The 20,066-nt window shown below is 32.8% G+C and overlaps 1 protein-coding gene across 1 annotated transcript; it reads right to left on the minus strand.

Annotated features, from left to right (window-relative positions):
* Positions 1 to 5,061: 5,061 nt before the first annotated feature.
* On the minus strand, positions 5,062 to 20,016 carry LOC121975168 (3-hydroxyisobutyryl-CoA hydrolase-like protein 2, mitochondrial). The gene is made up of 15 exons (XM_042526624.1): positions 19,650 to 20,016; positions 15,337 to 15,452; positions 15,182 to 15,262; positions 15,037 to 15,105; positions 14,843 to 14,906; positions 11,682 to 11,761; positions 10,918 to 11,001; positions 10,581 to 10,665; positions 10,064 to 10,149; positions 9,859 to 9,980; positions 6,824 to 6,884; positions 5,798 to 5,896; positions 5,615 to 5,716; positions 5,509 to 5,550; positions 5,062 to 5,422 (listed from the first exon to the last, which is right to left on the minus strand). The coding sequence occupies exons 2-15, from the start codon at positions 15,448 to 15,450 to the stop codon at positions 5,303 to 5,305; spliced, it is 1,209 nt and encodes a 402-aa protein (XP_042382558.1). The 5' UTR covers positions 15,451 to 15,452; positions 19,650 to 20,016; the 3' UTR covers positions 5,062 to 5,302.
* Positions 20,017 to 20,066: the final 50 nt, after the last annotated feature.

Raw genomic sequence — 20,066 nt, forward strand, 5'->3', positions numbered from 1 at the left:
TATACACTCTGAAGCAGTGCACACACACCAGGAAGCAAACCGTGTGTTGGTTCGAAGTGCGTCGCTTCCGCTTCCTCACGCGCGGGATACTGGCGAAGAAGTGCGTTCCGCTTCCTCACGTGCGGGATACTGGCGAAGAAGTGCGTTCCGCTTCCTCACGCGCGGGATACTGGCGAAGAAGTGCGTCGCTTCCTCACGCGCCTTGCCAGGTGCGTCGAGGGTTCACAAGGGACAGAACCAAACCAGAGACTGGCAAAAACAAACCAGGCCGCCTGCAAGTGCAAGGCCCACGAGCTGGGGATTTGCACCCCCCCTGTGCGCGATGATCACGTGCGTCGTGCCCGGTTTATGGATTTCCGGCTCGAACCCACCTGATTTGGGCTCGGCCCGCGCATGCGTGTAGCTCCCCTTAACTTTGCTAAGCAAGGATGGAAGGGCTCCATATATAAGGCCTTCCAACCTTTCTTTGCTTAGAAATGTGGGACTAAATGCATACATCTATGCATTACAAAAAATAAGAAATAGTTTGAATTAAAACTCAACATATTTCTCTCATCCAATAGATAGGGATAAAATTTCTTCATGGATACAATTTAATTTTCTGATAACTATATATCTTGCATGGTAAGTACTATAAATACTCCTCCTACATTCATGTTCAATCATCCAACGAAAAATAAAAGTGTAGTCTTCAAATTGAAAGTCGTTCTTTATCTTCCTTTTCTTTTTCTCTCTTAAATTGTGAGTGATTCTCAAAAGTGCTATAGTGTCTTTAAAGTGTGGATATAATACAAGTAGTTTATTTAGTTGTTTATAGTCCAATTTTTTTCAACATACAGTACATTGTAAGTCATTGACTAATGGGTGAAGAGCCGCTCACGTTTACAGATTTATCTAATGGTCAGTCTATGGAGTCAAGTTATTCATCTCCGAGACTAATTAAACCGAAAGCCCAAACACCTGAATTATATATAAAAAAAATAGATACACTATACATCTATCCATTCCCCCTTAGGCTATACATGGGTAGAAGATATTTGCAAGTTAAAATTAAGCAAGAAAAAAAATATAGAATCAAGGAATAAAGATAGCTCAAATTGTTTCCACGAGAATGTTGAGTTAGTTAGAGAGTAGTAGATGTACTACAATGGGACAAGACTCAATTTTTAATAGACGCATATTTTCAGGGGAAAAAACTCGTCCCACTTTTAGTTATTTAGTGATCGACTATAAATTAATCTTATGATTTATCTTTTTTCATATAATCTAAAAATAGATTATGGAACGGACTACGGAACGAGCAAAACCACATTTTTACTTAAAAAAAAAAAATACATATCCCAAATTACCTCTAATTTTGCAATATCCTTCTTCTTCGTCAACAGCAGTCAAAATCAAGGGCATTGAATAACTATCTAAACTCTTTCTTTCTTTAGTGATGATGGTGCCGTGTAGACTAATTCATCTTTCATTTGTGACAGCATAAGCAATTACCTAGCTCCCAAACTGCCCTTTGAAAAAGTTTACCCGCAAACTCTAGAACATATATGGCTACATCTCATCTGAGGTCAACTAAATCATAAATGAATTTAATTAAGCATCTTTAGCTTATTTCTCCCGTGAAACATACTGAATAATAAAAAGACAGTTCGAATAACAAATGGATTAATGGATATCGATTTTTAAATATACTTAAATTATATTTTAAATTTTGTAAACTAAGTGAGAAGATTGTTTACTTTTAGATTAGTCGGATGAAGTTCGGTTAATAATAATAATAATAATAATAATAGTAGGACTAGCTGCCTTCCAACAAATCATCAACATAGAATCTAATTCCATTGGTGGGGTACATCAGGATTCTCTCGAGCATGCCACGTTAGTGTTTGACAGAATCTCAACTGATTAGTTTTCTCTTCTGATAAAGATTCCTCCCTCTGGATGTATATCAATTTGTTCTTCAAGTCTTTTTCTCAGTTGGAATTCTAGTAAGTTGAAAATTTGATTTAAGTGACCTTAGGAAATCAATTTCTTCACCCAATGAAAAATTACAATGTCATGCACATGAGTTAAGTTCATAGATGAAATTATCATGTCAATACGTATGAACCATTAATTAAGAAGGGTGAAATAAGAATTAATTTTCAAATTTTAACTATAAAATTAATCAATTGATTACCAATTAATTAATAAATCAATTAATTGATAAAGATTAATTAATTGATCAAAAGATTAATAGAAAGTTTTAATATTATTAATTAATTAATATTTATAATAGATTAATCGAATGATTAATCATATTAATCACAGCCACCATATTAATTAAATTAATTAATATATATTATAATATTGGTTAATTAAATCAATTAAATGGAAATTGATAATATTTTAAATTAAATACATAATCATACTCATGTATTTTCTCAGCTCGTTAAATCTTATGTTGAGATCTAGTTTTTTTTTTCTCTCTCCCCTCTCAAGAGTTTGGCATGTAGCGGGTGTTGTCACAATGAGGTCACAGAGTCGATCCTCGAGACAGCTGAGAAATAAATCTCCTATCCCCGTATTACACCCTGTCCATCACATGCTCACTCGGATGCTGTGATTTACCTCCCTCGTGATAGTCTTGGGTCGAATACGACCGGGACACTGGGGGCAAGCGTTTCATTTTTTGCCACTATGCCACAACGATTTAAGATTTAAAATTTAGAGTATTTTTTTTTTGAGTTGAAGAAGTAGGGCAATGTATCTTGGGAAACTATAAGTACATAAGCGAGACAATTTTGTCTTAAGGAAAGGTTTTGTTTTCACTTTAACCTTAATACTCTTATAAGATTACCCAAGGGCCGTGTCCGTATCTAAAGGGATAATTTGACAACCTATAAGATTAAATTGGTACGATGATGTCAAGAAGGATACGTCTAATATCCGAAGGGATGCCTCTATATTGCATGGGCCGGATGTGTCAAGAGTATAAATGAGATAAGATTCATGTTGTCATATCAAACTTCACCGATTCAAACCATTAACTCATCGTCAAACTAACTGACCAGCTAGCTATTAAATCAACACCCGCTATCCATCCAACAAGTAGTTCTTTCTCAGTAAAATCACTAGAGTTTTTTTCTTCAAGTGCAGGGTACTAGTGCCTTGTTGGTGTGTTCACTATCAGAAAAGAAAATTTGAAAAGAAAATAAAGGAATAAAAAGGTTTTTCTCCGTGACATTTATTTTAAATTCTCTTTTTCAATAAAAGAAGAAGAAGAAGAAAAGTGGAAGAGGACAAATTAAAGATGGTATCTTTATATATCTGTCAAGGATGTAAAGATGCCAAGTGGATTTTAGAACGTCTCAACTTCTTTGGAGATTAAATCAAAATCTCTTCCTTTCTTCTTCGTACCTAATAAACCACTGTGCCATGACATGATATCTTAACCACAAGGCCACAACAATAATAGAGGAGGAAGATGATACAAGTGACTATTTTCATTGGCTTTCCCGTTATAAATGTCTTTTTAGAATTTTCTCAAAGTTTTAGAGAGTAAATTTATGAAGGAGAGTCTTGGTATAATAAAAAAAAAAAAAATATATGACTTGATAGTTATATGGTGATGCCGGATTGAATAGTGATTATTTTAGAGGTTAATTTTCATAAAAAAAAAATTAGAGAAAACATAGAAAATCGCCAAACATGAATAAAAAAGCCATCACTATTTAAACCAATATTATGGATTCAAAGTAAAAGATAATGTCCTAACATCAATTAAATAAAGATTTAAATAGTCTTAAAAATTTTATGATTCAATAACCTTAATAAAAAGATAAAATTTATTCAGAGTCTCCTAAAAGACTTTACACTATATTTGTTGGGTTAAAAATTAAACCATTACGAGTTACATCTATAACAAATATAGATTTCTGATCAAACTTTAATTTAATATATTAAATATCTTAAGATTCAATTTGAGTTACAATTTATCACCTCTGAAAGCTCGGATACTTCTAGTATTCATATGGTCACAAGTTCAAATTGTAAAAATAATTTTTTACAATGTAAAATAAAATTGCATACAATAGATCAAATGTAATTCGACCTCTCTTTGAAATTCAATATTGTTTTTTAGAGAATAAATTTATACTTTAGGAAAAATTTTAAAAAATATCAAATTTCAATTATTTTACTTACGTATAAATAAGTAATTGAAGAAGGCGCCCTTTTTTATTCCTAATTTATGTTTAATCCTTTTGAAACTGATAGCCATCACAAGAAGTGATGGTGATGCTAATTGAGTTGCCAACCCATGAGATAATGTGGACAAATCACTTAGGTGAATGTTTCTTTTGAAATAAATATTCAACATCATTGATATAGACAAATCACAATTTAATTCAAAATCGCCCATCACATCAAGATGAGGAGGAATCTTTTGTATATAAAACCACAAGTAACATTCAATGGGGTTGGAATTGAAAAAGTAATTGAGTATTTAACTTTTTATCTTTAATTAAAACTCAGTTTTAAAAAGCATGAACTTATAAAGAATACTTAGAATTCTCTATTGATTTTTGTTTATTTCTAACTAAATCAAAATCTTACATAAAAGTACAAATGGAAACAAATTTAACTTATTTATTTTTCAATCAAGAAAAGCTGCTTAATTTTTTATAGCAGTGAAGAAACTTTGGCTACTTTCAGAAAGGAAATGTGTGTTTTTTCAAAGTTAGACTTTTTTGTGGACTATCTTTCACTAACCCACTCAGAAAATTTGCCTATAACCTTTGAAATGATATCGAACAATAACCACTATATTCTTTTTAACTTTGCTAAACTATTGCATAAAGTAAGGTTAATAAATTATCAAAGGCGGCTAGGAGAATGTGGTTATTGCTATTCTCCATATTGTATAAGCTTCTTTCTTCTTTTTTTGTGTAATGTTTCATATTCACTTCTCCTAGAGTTCACTTTAAAATAGCTTCCTAGTTGAAATTTTGAAGTATTTAGAGTTTACCAGTGTCAACATTTTGAAGCAAAAAGTGTTCTCCAATCATCCTGTTGAAGATCTTAAGGAAATGAGACTATTGTTTAGAAGGTGAAGGTAAAGATTTATAAAAAATGCAGATCTCATAGCGATACTAAGATTTTGGTTCGTTACATGCCCAAAATCATCAATTTCACTTCGAAGCAAAATAAGGCGCTGAAAATCATGTTAGCGCCAGACACCTGTTATGAACAGGCATTTCGTGTTCAAACACTGGCTTTGCGAGCTGTGTCCAGCACACTGAAACCATTTTCGATCACGGAATCAAATGAAGGCTTCACGCAAGTGTGTAGGTAGCTTTAGTTCAGAGTCCAATTCGCCGAGAGGTGAGAAGTAATGATCAACCATGTCTTCTGATACTTTGTCCAATGTCGGGGGATCCCACTGCAATGTACATGGTTACAATCATGGAAATGGCAATAAAAACCATATGAAAATTGAACTATGCAAAGCATTACTGTGGTGGATACCTTGGGGGTGAAGTCTTTGTCGACCAGCCGTGCTCGGACACCCTATACACACAACACATGACTCAGGGACATACTAGAATATACTCCCGGGAGATGAGTTCATTACCTCAAGGAAGTCGTGAGAAAGTGGTTTTGAGATCCCATGAAGAGACATTCTGTACTCTCGAACAAGGCATTCATCGAGAGTCTGAAACCTACCTTCTCTTATCTAATAAATAATAGAAGGAAATATCAGTCCAGAGTAACAAATTGCGCCGCATTAATTCTAGTATGAGGCTCTAGAGCTTACAGATCGTAAGGCAACTTTTAAACTCAAAGGAGAAGCTTCTTTCAGTTTCTTTAATGCAACAATACACCATTCTTGCTTTGATCTGGCTGCCTCAATCTCCTATGTATGACAAACGAGTAACAAATAATATTGCATCAGTCTAATTCGCAAGGCCAAGTAGTGGTTGAGATTGTCACTTGACATTGTTTCAACTTTGTGAGAATATGAACTAGAGATATAAATCACTGAAATACATGCCTGAAATTGATTGGAGATTGGTCAGATGAACATTGCAATAGATAATAGAGAACTTTTAAAAGAACAGCTTCTCAGTTAATTGCTGCCAAGCTGATTGAAAGGTTAGCGAGTGTAATTGATGGTTCTATAATGGTCAGGGGTTTGATTCTCAAGTACTGGTGACCTAGGGTTTACCCCACCATGCGTCTAACACTTATTTACCCCCCTCAATATTCGTGGGGCCGGCACTAGGAGGGTCATTAAGGTAACGGATCTATCTTTTTTTTATATAAAGTTTATGGAAGAGAAACACTGCTTGCTAAAATATCTAGCAAGTCCAATGAGCGTAAAAGAAGGTTGAGTAAGGTTTTGGTTGAAGAATGAAACAGGTAAAGTGAAGGTTTTGTACACGTTACAGTGCAATACAAAGAAAGCTCTCTAATGTTTTCTTGAATAGCATGCTTTAAATAAAAGCAATGGTAGAAACAAAGAACTAAAAAACAAAAATTGTGATTGAAAGTTGGCGATAAACACAGGTAACTAAGAATGCATCTATTGAAAATTAAAAGATAATATTTTAAAAAACTCATTTTGGAGAGGAAGATAATGAAGGGGCTGAGAAGATGCAGAGTTTGCATTCTCAAAAAAACATGCGGTTCAGATATCATACTTTAGGGTCAAAATTGCTCCTAGAGCCTGACACTTGTTTTACTAATAACTGAACCGTCATGCCAAATAACATGGTAGTAGCATGGACAAATTTATCACTAAAGAAACTACAGAGGTCAAACAGATTGTGGGAAGGCTCACCAAAGCATCCAAAATCTCTTCAACTGTTTCAAGGCCAAAACATTTATCTATCAACTCCAACCTGCACAGGGGGGAGAATTCAACTTAACAAAATTCAGTTGATTAAAATATTTTGCATGCTATAGATGAAGAAATCTGGCAAAAGTACCAGCATGGACATATTGTAAAAAAAGGACTCAATAATAAACATAAATAAGAATGAATGACAAAAAATATACATTATATACCAAAAAGGTAAAATAAAAGCCTATACATTACACACCTCATTGTTTTATGCAGGTTGTACCTCACTAAATATTATATGCAAGCAACTTTCATGAGTATTTTGTGCTTGAAAACGATGCAAGTAACTACTAACTAGGAATCTGCATGTTTGTTAACATTGGTTGATACCAATATAGAACACCTAAGTTTCATCTATCAGCAAAGACCGATCAAGTCTTTCCTGAGAAATTCATTATTTCACAAGGACCATCAAAGAAATATAAGAAAACTCAAGATTCAAAATCATTACCAACAAATAAATTAGATTTGACTAGGTGTAAAGGATTGTCATTTAGCCAAATAGATAGTGAAGATAAATGAAATTTCCTGAAATTTGAATGAATTAGGTTTATTGAAAAAACTCAAGGATTTAGTGAACTTTTTCAGAACCCTAATGCACATGAGAGGGCAAGAGTCTTTCTTCATGCAAAGTTTTTTTTTTTTGTTAGTATAAACAGACACTAGCTAGATCAAGTGTCTCAATTATCTTTCTTGCAAAGTTAATTGAGAGAAATCATTGTTAATTGGAAGAAAAATCCAATAAACTTGATTCGAGGGTGAGTTAGGTCCAAACAAAGCTCTATAGTATAAACTATTAAACAATTATCTAATTTTATCAAATAATTTAATAATATAAACTATCAAATAACTTCATAGTAAAAAAATGTTTTTTTAACATTTATTGTAGTAAATTTTGATTCTTTATTATTTATTATGATTTTTTTATTACTTTCATATTAATTGATATGATTTATTATTTATTAATAATTTAATATATGTACATTTATACTTTATATGAGTAATCTACTATTACCAACTAGTTTGATGTATCAAATAATAAAAATAAGATGATATTAATAACTTTTTCGTATGATAATAATATGTCATTACTAATATTATGATAATAACTTGTATTACTAATCTAACCTTACTAGTCCTAATATTTACCATTTAAAATGCATGTTAATTATATAACATATGATGAAACATAATGTATAGCCTTAATATGATTGAACATAATTTGCTCACACATGAATTTTTTTTCTTTTTCTAAACAATTTTGATTTTCCACTGAACCAATATGATTGATATTTAGGTTTTTTGACTATCTGATCCACAATATTTAGGCTTTTGCCTTTTACCATTCAACCGTGATACCACTATCAATTTTGGTAAAAGACACCCTAAAGTGAGCAATACTATTAAACCTTTTTTGTCTATGCAACTTCAAATCAGAGTTTTCACCAGTAAACCAATTTGGCAGTTTTTTTCACAGCCACAAAAGGAAAGGCATTCTTAGAGGTAGATCATCACGCACAAACTTCATCCATATGACTAAGTAATGATCAAACGGCATTCTCATAAGGTAGAAGAAAGGGTCTAAAATCAAGAGCACCCCATGCAATATGTATTTACAGTGTTCCAGCGTTGCCGCTACAGGTATTGAACCATGCTAAAAATGGCTTCACAATGTATAATTATAGTTCTATCACTGTGGTCTCTGCAGCCAGATTTTACATGGCAAGGTAGGATCTCATTAGTAACAAAACAGACAGCATAAAGTACAGACCTCTACTATTACCTAGCCCGTAAAAGGCCTAAAAGCAAAGCCAATTCATGAAACAATTGACAAGCTGTTTATGTAAGTGATGGTTCTACAAACTCACATATTTGCAGCTAGTTTTCTGTTGAAGTCAACTTTTTGAGTGGCTGTGGTAATGATTTCATGAATAATTAACTAAACAAAGTAATGTAGAGTTCTATAACTTCTTCAATGTTATTGAATTTCTAAACTAACTTCAACTTCTTTTCCTTGTTTTTAACAGTTTGCTTATTTTTATGCTCATTTTAGGCCAATTTTGTTGCCAGGACCAATAGAGTGGGCTTTGTATATGGCCTGTTTTAGCTTGAATGGAGCAATTTTCAGCAACAGATGCAGGAGCCAACATGGCATATAAACCTTAAACAACTCAAAGATGAGCAGATAAGTAAACTCTTTTACACATTATGAGCAGTTACGAATGTTCCAAGGCTCCAACACGTAAAGCTTTAGCCCCAAGATCATGGTGATATTTTAACCCAATATGCCTCCAATCCTCAGCCTCTGAGGAATCCAAGAGGCTGAAACAGAAGACAGTTGTCCATATAGTCACAGCTTTAGCACTCTATTGATTATACCAATTTAATATGTTACAGTAAAGTTATTACGTGTCAAGGCAGGACTTTCTATTTCATAGGAATAACATGTTAAACAAAGCAAAAAAGAAAGGAGAGAGCTCATCACGATATATTTGCCGCCGCCATTATTCAAAAACAATTTTGAACTGACAAGAACAGCTCCAATTTGCTTTGAAGTTATACCTATCCACCAAGCATTTTGATTTGTACTAGATAACTTTGCCATGCAATGCTGACAGAGCAAAGCGGCTAGTTATTTTCAGTTGTGATGCTAGATGGGCACACAGTAAATATTAACTTTGCTTGGACCATCTCTAATCCACAATGGCACAAATGTAAAAGGATCTGGTCCAACACCTAAAACCCCCAAGCAATGGAAAAGTACAATGCACAGAAACTAATACATTGCAACACATGAGACTTTCTTTGGCAGAAACAAGAAACTAATACATTGCAACACATGAGACTTTCTTTGGCAGAAACATGAGAATTGAACAAGGTGATGACAGACAGGTATACTGTAAGAAAACCATGCAAATGATCAATTAGATTGGTTTTTTAAAAGATTAAGTAACCACTTGAGGACAAAATACCTGTTAACAATGCTGTTTTTATCTGGATATACAATATCACCAAAAGTTGCAAGGGAAGCATCTATCGTTGAAGGATCATCAGTGACCAACTTAGCAAGCCGTTCATCCAGCCAATTAAGCCTCTATCACCAAGAAAGAAGTTACATAGTAAGGAAACCGAAAAGTTTGTAAAGATAAGTTTGCAAACTGGATCAAAGAAACACACAGCACTCATTGTATAGTGTGTAGCAAGGCCAACTGCAAGCATATCAATTCCATTAAGTCTTTCACCTGTCAATGCCAAATATTCCCCTACAGAAAGATAATAACCAGAATGTGTTTACTCTTAGGGGGGAAAAAAGACAAATGGAAATAATTGGTCAAGAAAGATCCCAAAGAATGTAATAAAATTGCAAGACCACAATGCCTATAGGCCGGGATACCAACTTTGCCAGATATCTAAATGCACAGGATATCCATGATCACATAAACTCTAGTAACCTCCACTTTATCTAGATTCTTGTGTAAGAAGAAACCCATGGAGGCCTAAATATTTATAAACTACATTGCCATAAAATAAAATAAGCTATATAGTATGACAATCACAAAAAAGGTATTTGTAACACCAGCTATGAGCAGCAAAAAAGGCAGTGTAAAGCATTCAGAAATTGGCAGAATGAACGTACATAGAGGATAAAAGACTTGTTATGCAACATGAGTGTAACATAGTAAAACACTCATACCTATATAACCAGTTAGATGTGACAGGTAGAAGGAAGCTCCAGCATCAGGATGGAAGCCTATGTGAATTTCTGGTGTAGAAAAAATCTGAAATTGTTCAGGGAAGTTGTTACTCATTGCAAAAAAAAAAAAAAAAAATGTAACAAGCCGCTAAAAACAGTTGATCATGACTATCAAATGTTAGGTCCCCAATATTTGTCTCAGCAAATGGATCTTTAATTGTCTTTTAATGTGCAAGGAAAATCAAACAACCAGCTTATCTTAAAAACTAAAAAAAGGAAATTAAAAATGGCTCACAACCCAGTAAGTATCATTATATCAAGAACATAGAACTCATACAGTCTTATCTGTTGCAACACGAAATGCCCCAGGAAAGGAGATTCCTGCTCCTCCCCCCATGGTAATACCATCTAGGATAGCCACCTGCATGAAATGTTAACCACCAAAACTCTTAAACGAGAAAATACTAATATGGAAAAATATAGAACAAAAGAAAGTATGACGAGATATACAGGAATAAAGGAATGGGGAAAGAACAAATTCTATATGTGAAACATTACATACACAAAACATTGTTAGGAAACAAGTGTACTATCATCATGACAACCTATTGGCAGACAAATTATCAAATAGTGCAATAGTTGAGGTTAAGCAAATAAAAAAGATTAAACAAATAAATCAAATATAAACTAAACTATGATCATGTAAAAGATCTTAAGGATCTGACAGGGTTCTAGTTACCTTTAAAATTACCTAATTCTCTAGAATGAAACAACACCTCAGAAAATAACTAATATAGCAGAAGTAGATGAAGTGAACATTTTTTTGAACTTTTCTTCGCATGTTAGATTAGCAAAGTTCAAAGAGTTTTATATAACCAAATACTAGAGAGATAAATCTAATCTTCTACCTTAACAACATTTAAACCAAGCATCTGATTTTGGGGTCAGAAAAAAAAAATATATTGGTCTATAATGTTTGCAATAAGAACACCAATGCTCCCATTTCCAAACCTAAACATTTATGAGAAGCAAAGAGCAAACTTAAAAATATCTAGATGCGAAATGACAATAAAACTTTGAAGAGTTTCAGGTCACACTCACGTGAGGCTTTAAATAAGTCCCTAAAATGTAAATAAACATGTATAGATTCCTGAAGAAGTCCTTGCAATCTTCCACCTTGCCTGCATGAGAAAGCTAAAATGTCACAGGAAAACCACAGTAACTAGCCAAATAAATTGTCAATATAACAACTTAAAAATTGATGGATATGCTCAGACACAGAATTAAAGAAAAATCCAACAGCCAATGTTTCCACCAATATAAGAAATGGAGAGTAAGATAGAACCATTAAACAGGTTATATCTTAGTTTGTATATTACAAGTGTTAAAAGCCACATGCACCTTAAGGTGCTAAAGTCTTTTGCTAATTAAAATTGCTAGGGGAACGGACGGACCAAGAGGAAAATGGGAAATGATATGCATATTCTATAAATTAGCTGATTCAAAAATAGTTGAGTAAAACATGGCTTAACAATTATAATAAATCAATTGTGAATTAATTAAATAAGTAAATTTAAGTTGGTCATTAATATTTATGTATAGCAGATATTATTAAACAATAAGTACTAAACTATGAAACTAATATATTCGAATTCAAATTCACTACACAATATAATTCATTCATTATAATAGCAATACATATTTATAATTAATAAATTAAATGATATTATATTTATTTAAACATATTAATATAATACATATTATTCATAACTTATTTATCTTAATAGTTATGTTTCATGTGTGGGAATCATGAGTGTGCATCCAAGTGTCCAAAACTGTCTTGTTTAAAACTTTTCACACGACTAGTGGAGATATACAGTGCCAATATCCAACACGTGCATGGAAAGAGTAGATGAATAGTTCTATTTTCATAGCTTGATAGTTTTAAACTATCACTTAATAACTTAAATATAGGTTAATTATTATTAATCTTAAACTAAAACCATCAATGAAAAAGTTATAGTTTCGGTACCATCTCATGCTACGTCGGTCTTATTTTGGTACTTACTAATTTAATCATTAATAATAATAATAATAATAATAATCAATTTTTTATAATTAATTGGTTACTTAATAATTAATTAAATTATTATATTCATGTTCTTATATTTATATTTGTTGATTAATTTAATCACCTCACTCTTTATATTAAATATGCTTACAGCCAATTAAGTTTTAATTTTTAACTTTAGTCATTTGTAAATTATATAATATATTCATGTCCTTATATTTATATTTGTGGATTAATTTAATCACCTCACTCTTTATATTAAATATGCTTAGAACAATTAAGCTTTAATTTTTAACTTTAGTCATTTGTAAATTATATACTTGATTTGTTTCATAATAATTTACACTTATAATATATCCAACTTTTGCAGGAAATCAGTAGAATAAGCAACAAGAAAATGAGAACTTAGTACTCTATAAACTAGGGCATATTTTGCCTTTAAATTTTATAGCATTGAAGCAATTTTAAATTTAAAGCTTCATTATTCAATATGTAATTTTGTATAAATTAATGTATGCACTTTAAGAAATTGTGTATGAAATTTATTTTATTAGCATTTAATAAAATAAATTATGCATTACTTATCAATTTGGTTCATTGTTTCATGTATGTATTCTGTTTGATAAAACTTTGGGATGAAATGAAATAATTTAAAATTGGCCTATAAATAGATTTTAATTTGGTTTTATTTTTTCTATTAATTATAATTATTATAGTGGATAAAAAATAAAGAGATACAAAATTTTTCAAATGTTAAAATATTATACTTAAATTAAATTTAAAATTTTATAAATTAAATTTAAAATCTTATAACTAAATTTATTTAATTTTATAAATATAAAATTTCTAGAAAAAAATCAAGTAGAATTTGACTCAATCAAATTTGCAAATTTTAGAGTAAAATCAAATTTAAATTTGAAATTTTTTTATACTTCAATTTGAATTGGATAGAGTTTTAAAAAAAAATAATTTTATCAATTTTATCCATTGTACTTATCATGTAAAACAAATTAAAAATAGTGAAAGTAAATACATATATTTTTTAATTTAATTAATAATTTTTTATTTAATCAAAGCATCATCAAATCCTTATTTTTTCATCACTCACTCACACAATCTTTAAACATCAAAAATAGAACATAAACAAATCTTTGTTGAGCATAGTCACTAAACGTTATCCTATCTAAAGATTTTGCATTTTAAATTATTTTTTAAAAAAAAATAGTGACTTATTCAACTAAATCAAACTAATAATTTAAGTATTAGAGATCAAGTGAAAGCCAATTTAAGATTTGGTGAATTGTATCGAGTAGAGATAAGTGGGTTCAAACAAGACTCGATTTGGATTTATCTTGGTTTTGGTCAATTTAAAACCGAACAAGTTTTAAGCTTCCCCTCCACTCTTCCCTCCAACACCAACAACAACACCAACACCAATGCTTGGTACCGCCAATGCCAACCTAATACCTGGTACTCCTCTCTTCTTTCCCTCTCCCTCTCTAATTTCCATCATTTTCCTCTCTTTCTCTCCTCTCCTACTTTCACTCCATTGATTTCTCTTCTCTTCCCTCCCTCTATTTCCATTGCGTCATTGTATCGGAGTCGTCTCGATATCGTTCAGCAAGTGGAACAATAAATTCCACCCGTGCTAACCAGCACAGCTCAGCACTAGAAATCATGTTGAAAGTCACATTAGGCATTGACAACCAATGTTAAAAATGTCTGAGCAACTACTAATATTATTGAACTTTTAATATTATACCTATGTCAATGAACAATTGTTGATAACTTGATATCTTGTTGTGGTACTACTGAAGTTTCAAAAAGGAAACAAAAGTATGACATGTTATTGTCTTGTTTCCTTCTCTCTGCTCTCTTTGAATGTCTTGCAGTATCCTACTTTTACTTCCCAGTCATAAGCACTAATTTTTTTGATTATGTTGTTTTTCTCTTGCCGCCCCTACATGCTTGGCAGAAGGAGACAAAACAAATATGAAGCTTTTTAAGGTGTTAATCTTATTTAGCTACTGATATACAGGCTCCCAACCTGGAAGACTATTCGCTCTATGACAAATTCTCTCTTCCTTGTTATGTTATTGTCATATCATACCAACACCTCACCAGTGTAGATGCTTTCAAAGTTCAGTGCCTACCATAAATCATTTGAGGATGATCCAAACCAAGAGCATACCTTCATTAATTAAGTGATAAAGAGTAACAACATCACCACCAGCACAAAATGCTCTGCCACTGCCCTTCAGAAATCAAAAGGGCACGTAAGTTTCAGTTCTGACAATAAATACTTAAATTTCTTAGGCAAGAAAGTCCATAATAATAAACAATAAAGTTTTCCAGAAAGATGGTTCGATGTAAGCAAGAACTCACTTTCATGATAACAAACCCAATATCTGGGTTATCCTCCCAAGACTCATATAGTTTCTTCAACCGAGTTGCCTGCGGAATAGGATAGAACAACTAACTTTAACCTCGCCCCAGAAATAGAATGAACATAAACACACTAGAAAATTACCATATTGGTTGTGAGGGCATTGAGATTAGAAGGCCGGTTGAGGATGGCAGCACGAGCACTTGCCTTACCCTCCACAAGCACCTGAAATCCAGCAATAGGAACCTAGAGAAGATGTCAAAACGAGAGTAAAAACAAAGTTAATGATGGAGGCTGACCTCCTTATGGGGTTGATTGTCATGGGTAGAAATGGGTCGTGTTGTAGTAAAGAGAGGACGGTAGATGGTGGAGATGGACCTCCGGACTTGCGCAAGGGCTTTGAATCGTTGCATATCTGCAAGGTATAATGATTAACTCATCCATCGCTTAGAGTCCCAAAAGCAAACGACAAGACATGATCTATTTATTTATGGCTCTGAACAAGATTTTTATTGATGATCTATATTTTTAGGCCCGCTATGAAGAAAGAAAGCCAGCTTGAAGAACCAATGTAAATAAATTAACTTAATCAAGCGATCAAGGTTATAAATGCACTAATGTTTGTAAACAAGCTAAACATGACTCAACAAGAGCTCATTTACTTTGATTCAGTATTAAAAAAAATAACGTGAAACATATTTTTAACTTGGCAAAATAAATAAACAACTTTGAACACTATGAGCAAGAGCAAAGGTAGGTGAAAGAAAATGGGATCAATTAACCCCATGTAATACTTGAAAGGACAAAGGTTCAAATCAAAATTACCAAAACTCTATTTAACGCACTCAAAAGCATTTTTGGCATATTTTTTCTTCCAAAACTGACATGTTTTAAGCTATCAAGGTGATTTTCAAAAACATATTGAGGGATGAAAACGTGATTATTATAAACAGAATATCATACTAATGACTTCATAAGAATGTTAGGTAATCCAAGCAACTAATTTTGAGTTAAAAGGTCAAAAATGACTTTGATATCCCAAAATAGGGCATTCTAGAAAGAAATATACATCATAATGTTTCTGGAATATCAGATATAGTGTTTGATCATTTTAAGTTCAAAAGCCCCACTGGTGACTTTTAAAAATTGCCTTGATGATCCAAAATATATTATTTATTGAAGGAAATATATCAAAATATTTTTGTTTGTAGCCAAAAAGAGAAATTTGGTTTATTTGAGTTCATAAGATCAATCATGATTAGTTAAGAGATCAAAACTAGTTTTTGACATAAACACACCAAATTAAGAGTATTTTGGTTAAATGAGAGTGAAAAAATATTATGATTTGAACATTTTGAAAATTGAAGGCATGATTCCTGAGTACATAAATTTCCAAATGTCTTGTTTAGAAAATCTGCTCCCATTTTAAGGCTCTACAACTGAATTTGAGAAAGGAGTGTCAAACAAACTCTAGGAACCATTATAAACAGTTTCAAATTATCATGTAAAGTTATGAAATTATAAACAAACTCTAGGAATTCATGAGGGGATACATGAAGCTACATCCAAGCCATTAGAGGAGCCCTCTAGCTGTTCCCAAGTTATGGAGCACTTGTTGAAATTCTGATTGTTGGTTTAGCAGTAGTGGTGATGTTTTCACACTTTTACAAGATTATGATATATACTTTATGAATTTCTCTTAGTGCCTTCTTAGATTAGGCACCTTATCTATTTGATATGATCCTAGTGCAGGCAAGCACAATGCTACCTACTTGTTCGAACTCTTTGTTTATGGACAATATAGCGAAACATGTTTGCATAGTTAGGGCATTAAATGGTCTCCTATTTACCTATTAATATGGACATGGAAACGAAAGTTGGAAATATCTCCAAATGTTTTTATGGTAGTGGAGAAGAATGTCTTCTTAGAGCTTGATGGATATTTCCTTGATCTCTATTTGAAGAGTGTTGTGTAGTCCACTAGCACAATTTACTGAATCACTCTATGCAAGAACCATACGGTGGATTGCTCTTTCAAAACAATGGAATTGCGCATTAGATTATCTATTCTCTTGATACACATGCTACATATACATCACGATAGAGGAATTCTAGTTGTGAATACACAAGGATAGTAGTAGCATAACTATGGTAGAAATGCATCATCAGAGGATGTCTATTGTCTCCATACCTATGAAAACCATATAGCCATTGAGAACCCACCCCCACCCCACCCTCCACCCATACACACAGATAGTTTGCATTAAATGGATAACTTCTGGATTACTAAAGTTAGGTGAACAAACTTTGAGATGACAAGATATATGCAAAATATCCATGAATTTTGAATTATCACTTAACACCAATTCAAATGACCCATGCAGCCTAGAAATGATTTGAGCATCCTCGTAGGATGACAAATTGATGGGAAGAAAATTATCTAATGATGATTCTGTCTAAGGAAGTAATGGTAACTGACAAGATAGATCAAGTATGATAAGACTGGATGCAAAATGCGCTTACTCATTGTGGAAGACATGGAAACCACCCAGAGCACTAAGCCAATTGAAAAGATGTTAAGAGTGAATGAACTCAATCAAGGCAGGGAAGGATGATGGATTCTTTCTATGGATTTTATTAAATTATATTAGAAAATTGATATAATCCATTGAAATTTGATCAAATTGAGAGTGAATATGGATGAAATGGAGTCAAATTTAATCTCTGCTTGATTCTTAGAGAACTCGAAGAGGAATGAGAGAAAGTCTTTGTCGCTTTTAAATTTCTTAACTTTGCTATAGCTCAATATTCACCAAAGAATCATGCATTAAACCTTGTTATTAGGGTTGTAAATGAATCAAACATTCATGAACAAGCTTAGTTTTTAGCTTGGTACAAGCGTGTTTATATCATTCAATATGCAAAAGGACAATTATATGAACAAGCTTTGACAACTTATTAAACTAAATGAACAATCATGAACACATACACGTTCAACTCATTAATATTGGACGACATCCAAGAATAAAGCTTGTGAACTATGTTCATCAACAACAACCAAACAAACTTGTAATATCAAGTTCACTAATCAACCAAATAAGCATCAACCAAATAAGCTTCAACCAAACAAATTTTAAAATGTAAAAAATTCAAAGAATCACGAATTAAGAGTTCAATAATATCCAAACAAACCAAGCTCAAGCTAAAAAAACAAGTGAAGTTTGAAACTATTTCAACAACTCGGTTCATTTTAGGCTCGGATAGACTTGGTTAGCTTATTAAACAAGTTTGAACATCATAAATCTTAGTTCATCTTGGCTCGTGCATAGGCCTGCTTGCTATCGTTCATTGGAATTAACAACTCATTCATCTTTCTCTCCCTCACCATTCATTGAGGAAGGTTATTATGGGTCAAGGAAAGTTATTGCAGATGGGATATTGTGGATCAAGAGTGAATGCAATAAATTCATTTGATCAACAATAATCCAAAATTTGTCAATTCTTCAAAATTGATTTGAATAAAGTATGTAACCCAATTAAATCCTATGCAATTATATATGAATAAATAACACTTATTTAAAAAGAATAACAATGTAACATATTGAGCTATCTATACTAATGATTTTAATAATGTTTATAATATATTTTTATTATTTATAATTTATATTAATAAATATGACATTATTTGTATGTTGAATTATTAAAAATTAAATGTGTAATGACATATAAACACTATGTTTAAGATTATAAAACACCAATTGTAATTTCCATGTGAAATAATATTATTATACCTGCTTCAGCTCTAGCATCAGACAAGTGGCAACAAGAATTGATCTACTGGAAGAGGGAGTTTAAATTTGTGACTCTCCAACATTGACAACCCCATGTCATAGAATAGTGTGAAGAGGAGATAATCTAATGGCGAAATGATCCAATAGTGGATGGAATTGAAAGACTTGTTGCCAAGAATTCAAGAAAGATGTGGATCTCAATCTCGCTTGGGATCAAGGATTGCATGAAGTTGATGAACATGTAAAAGAGTTAACAAGAGCAAGATTGAAAATTGGAGACATTAAGCATGGAAAGGAGAGACTACAAAAAGGGAAAAGAAATACAAAAAGATCCGACATATGATGAGGGTTGCCACCAAAGACAATGGGCTGGGTATACACAACTTCCCAAAATACCAGAACTCAATCCCTTTTAATTAAAAGGGTATCCACACAAAATACCTAGCTAAATTTGGTAAAAGATTACCCGAACCCTCCTGTTTATTTAAATAGAGCACCTGCCAGGTATTCAATCCTACCAAATGTCAAGTTGGATAGTTCCAGATACCGGAACAAACTGGTACCCAATTAAATGGAGCAACGGTCCAGAACACAGAGAGTAAACTTAGCTCAAGAATCATAATGACTCGCAAAGATAAGCAACCTAACTGATCTAACTATTCATTTTTCACTGTAAAAAATCTAATCAACATAAGAATTTTTTTATCCAGAAATCCAAGCATCTAAGCCAAAAAAGATCCTTCTTCCAAAAAATCATAAAATGTTTGATTAAAATGTTTTAAAGAATATATATATTCCTAAAACAAAAATATTTTTTTCACCTGATCCTGTTTCGACGGAGTTGAAGAAGGAGAACTACGTCGTCAGAGAATAGGGCTGAGGCTATAGCGGCTGGAGGAAACTGGATGTTGTGTGAGAGAGACTGGACTGCAAGTGAGACCGATCCTTCTGCGATATCAAGGAGGAGGAACGGCCTGCGATATCGGAGACGAAGACTGACCTGCGGGAGAGAATACGATGACCCACGGAGGGCGGCCGCTGAGAGGGGATAGACTGTGTGGTAAAGAAGAGGACTGAATGTGGGAGAAGTGCCTGGACGGCAGACGAAGTCGGCGACCGCCGGCAGCGTGAGGAAGAGGGAAGGGTCAGCGCAGGAGAGTGAGGAATGCGGCTGCGGTTCGGGCGAACATGCGCGAACATTAAATAGGATAATTACTTAAATAGCCCTGTATTCTTTT

Source organism: Zingiber officinale, chromosome 4B (assembly GCF_018446385.1).
Source record: "Zingiber officinale cultivar Zhangliang chromosome 4B, Zo_v1.1, whole genome shotgun sequence".
In the NCBI taxonomy this organism is placed as follows: Eukaryota; Viridiplantae; Streptophyta; class Magnoliopsida; order Zingiberales; family Zingiberaceae; genus Zingiber; species Zingiber officinale.

What these genes read in the sequence shown, in the direction of transcription:
- LOC121975168 (XM_042526624.1), bottom strand. Translation starts at nt 15,450, where the DNA reads ATGCAACGATTCAAAGCCCTTGCGCAAGTCCGGAGGTCCATCTCCACC. An exon ending in ATGCCCTCACAACCAATATG is followed by an intron (nt 15,106 to 15,181) that starts GTAATTTTCTAG and finishes CCTATTCCGCAG; the next exon opens with GCAACTCGGTTGAAGAAACT. An exon ending in GTGTTGCAACAGATAAGACT is followed by an intron (nt 10,666 to 10,917) that starts GTATGAGTTCTA and finishes GAACAATTTCAG; the next exon opens with ATTTTTTCTACACCAGAAAT.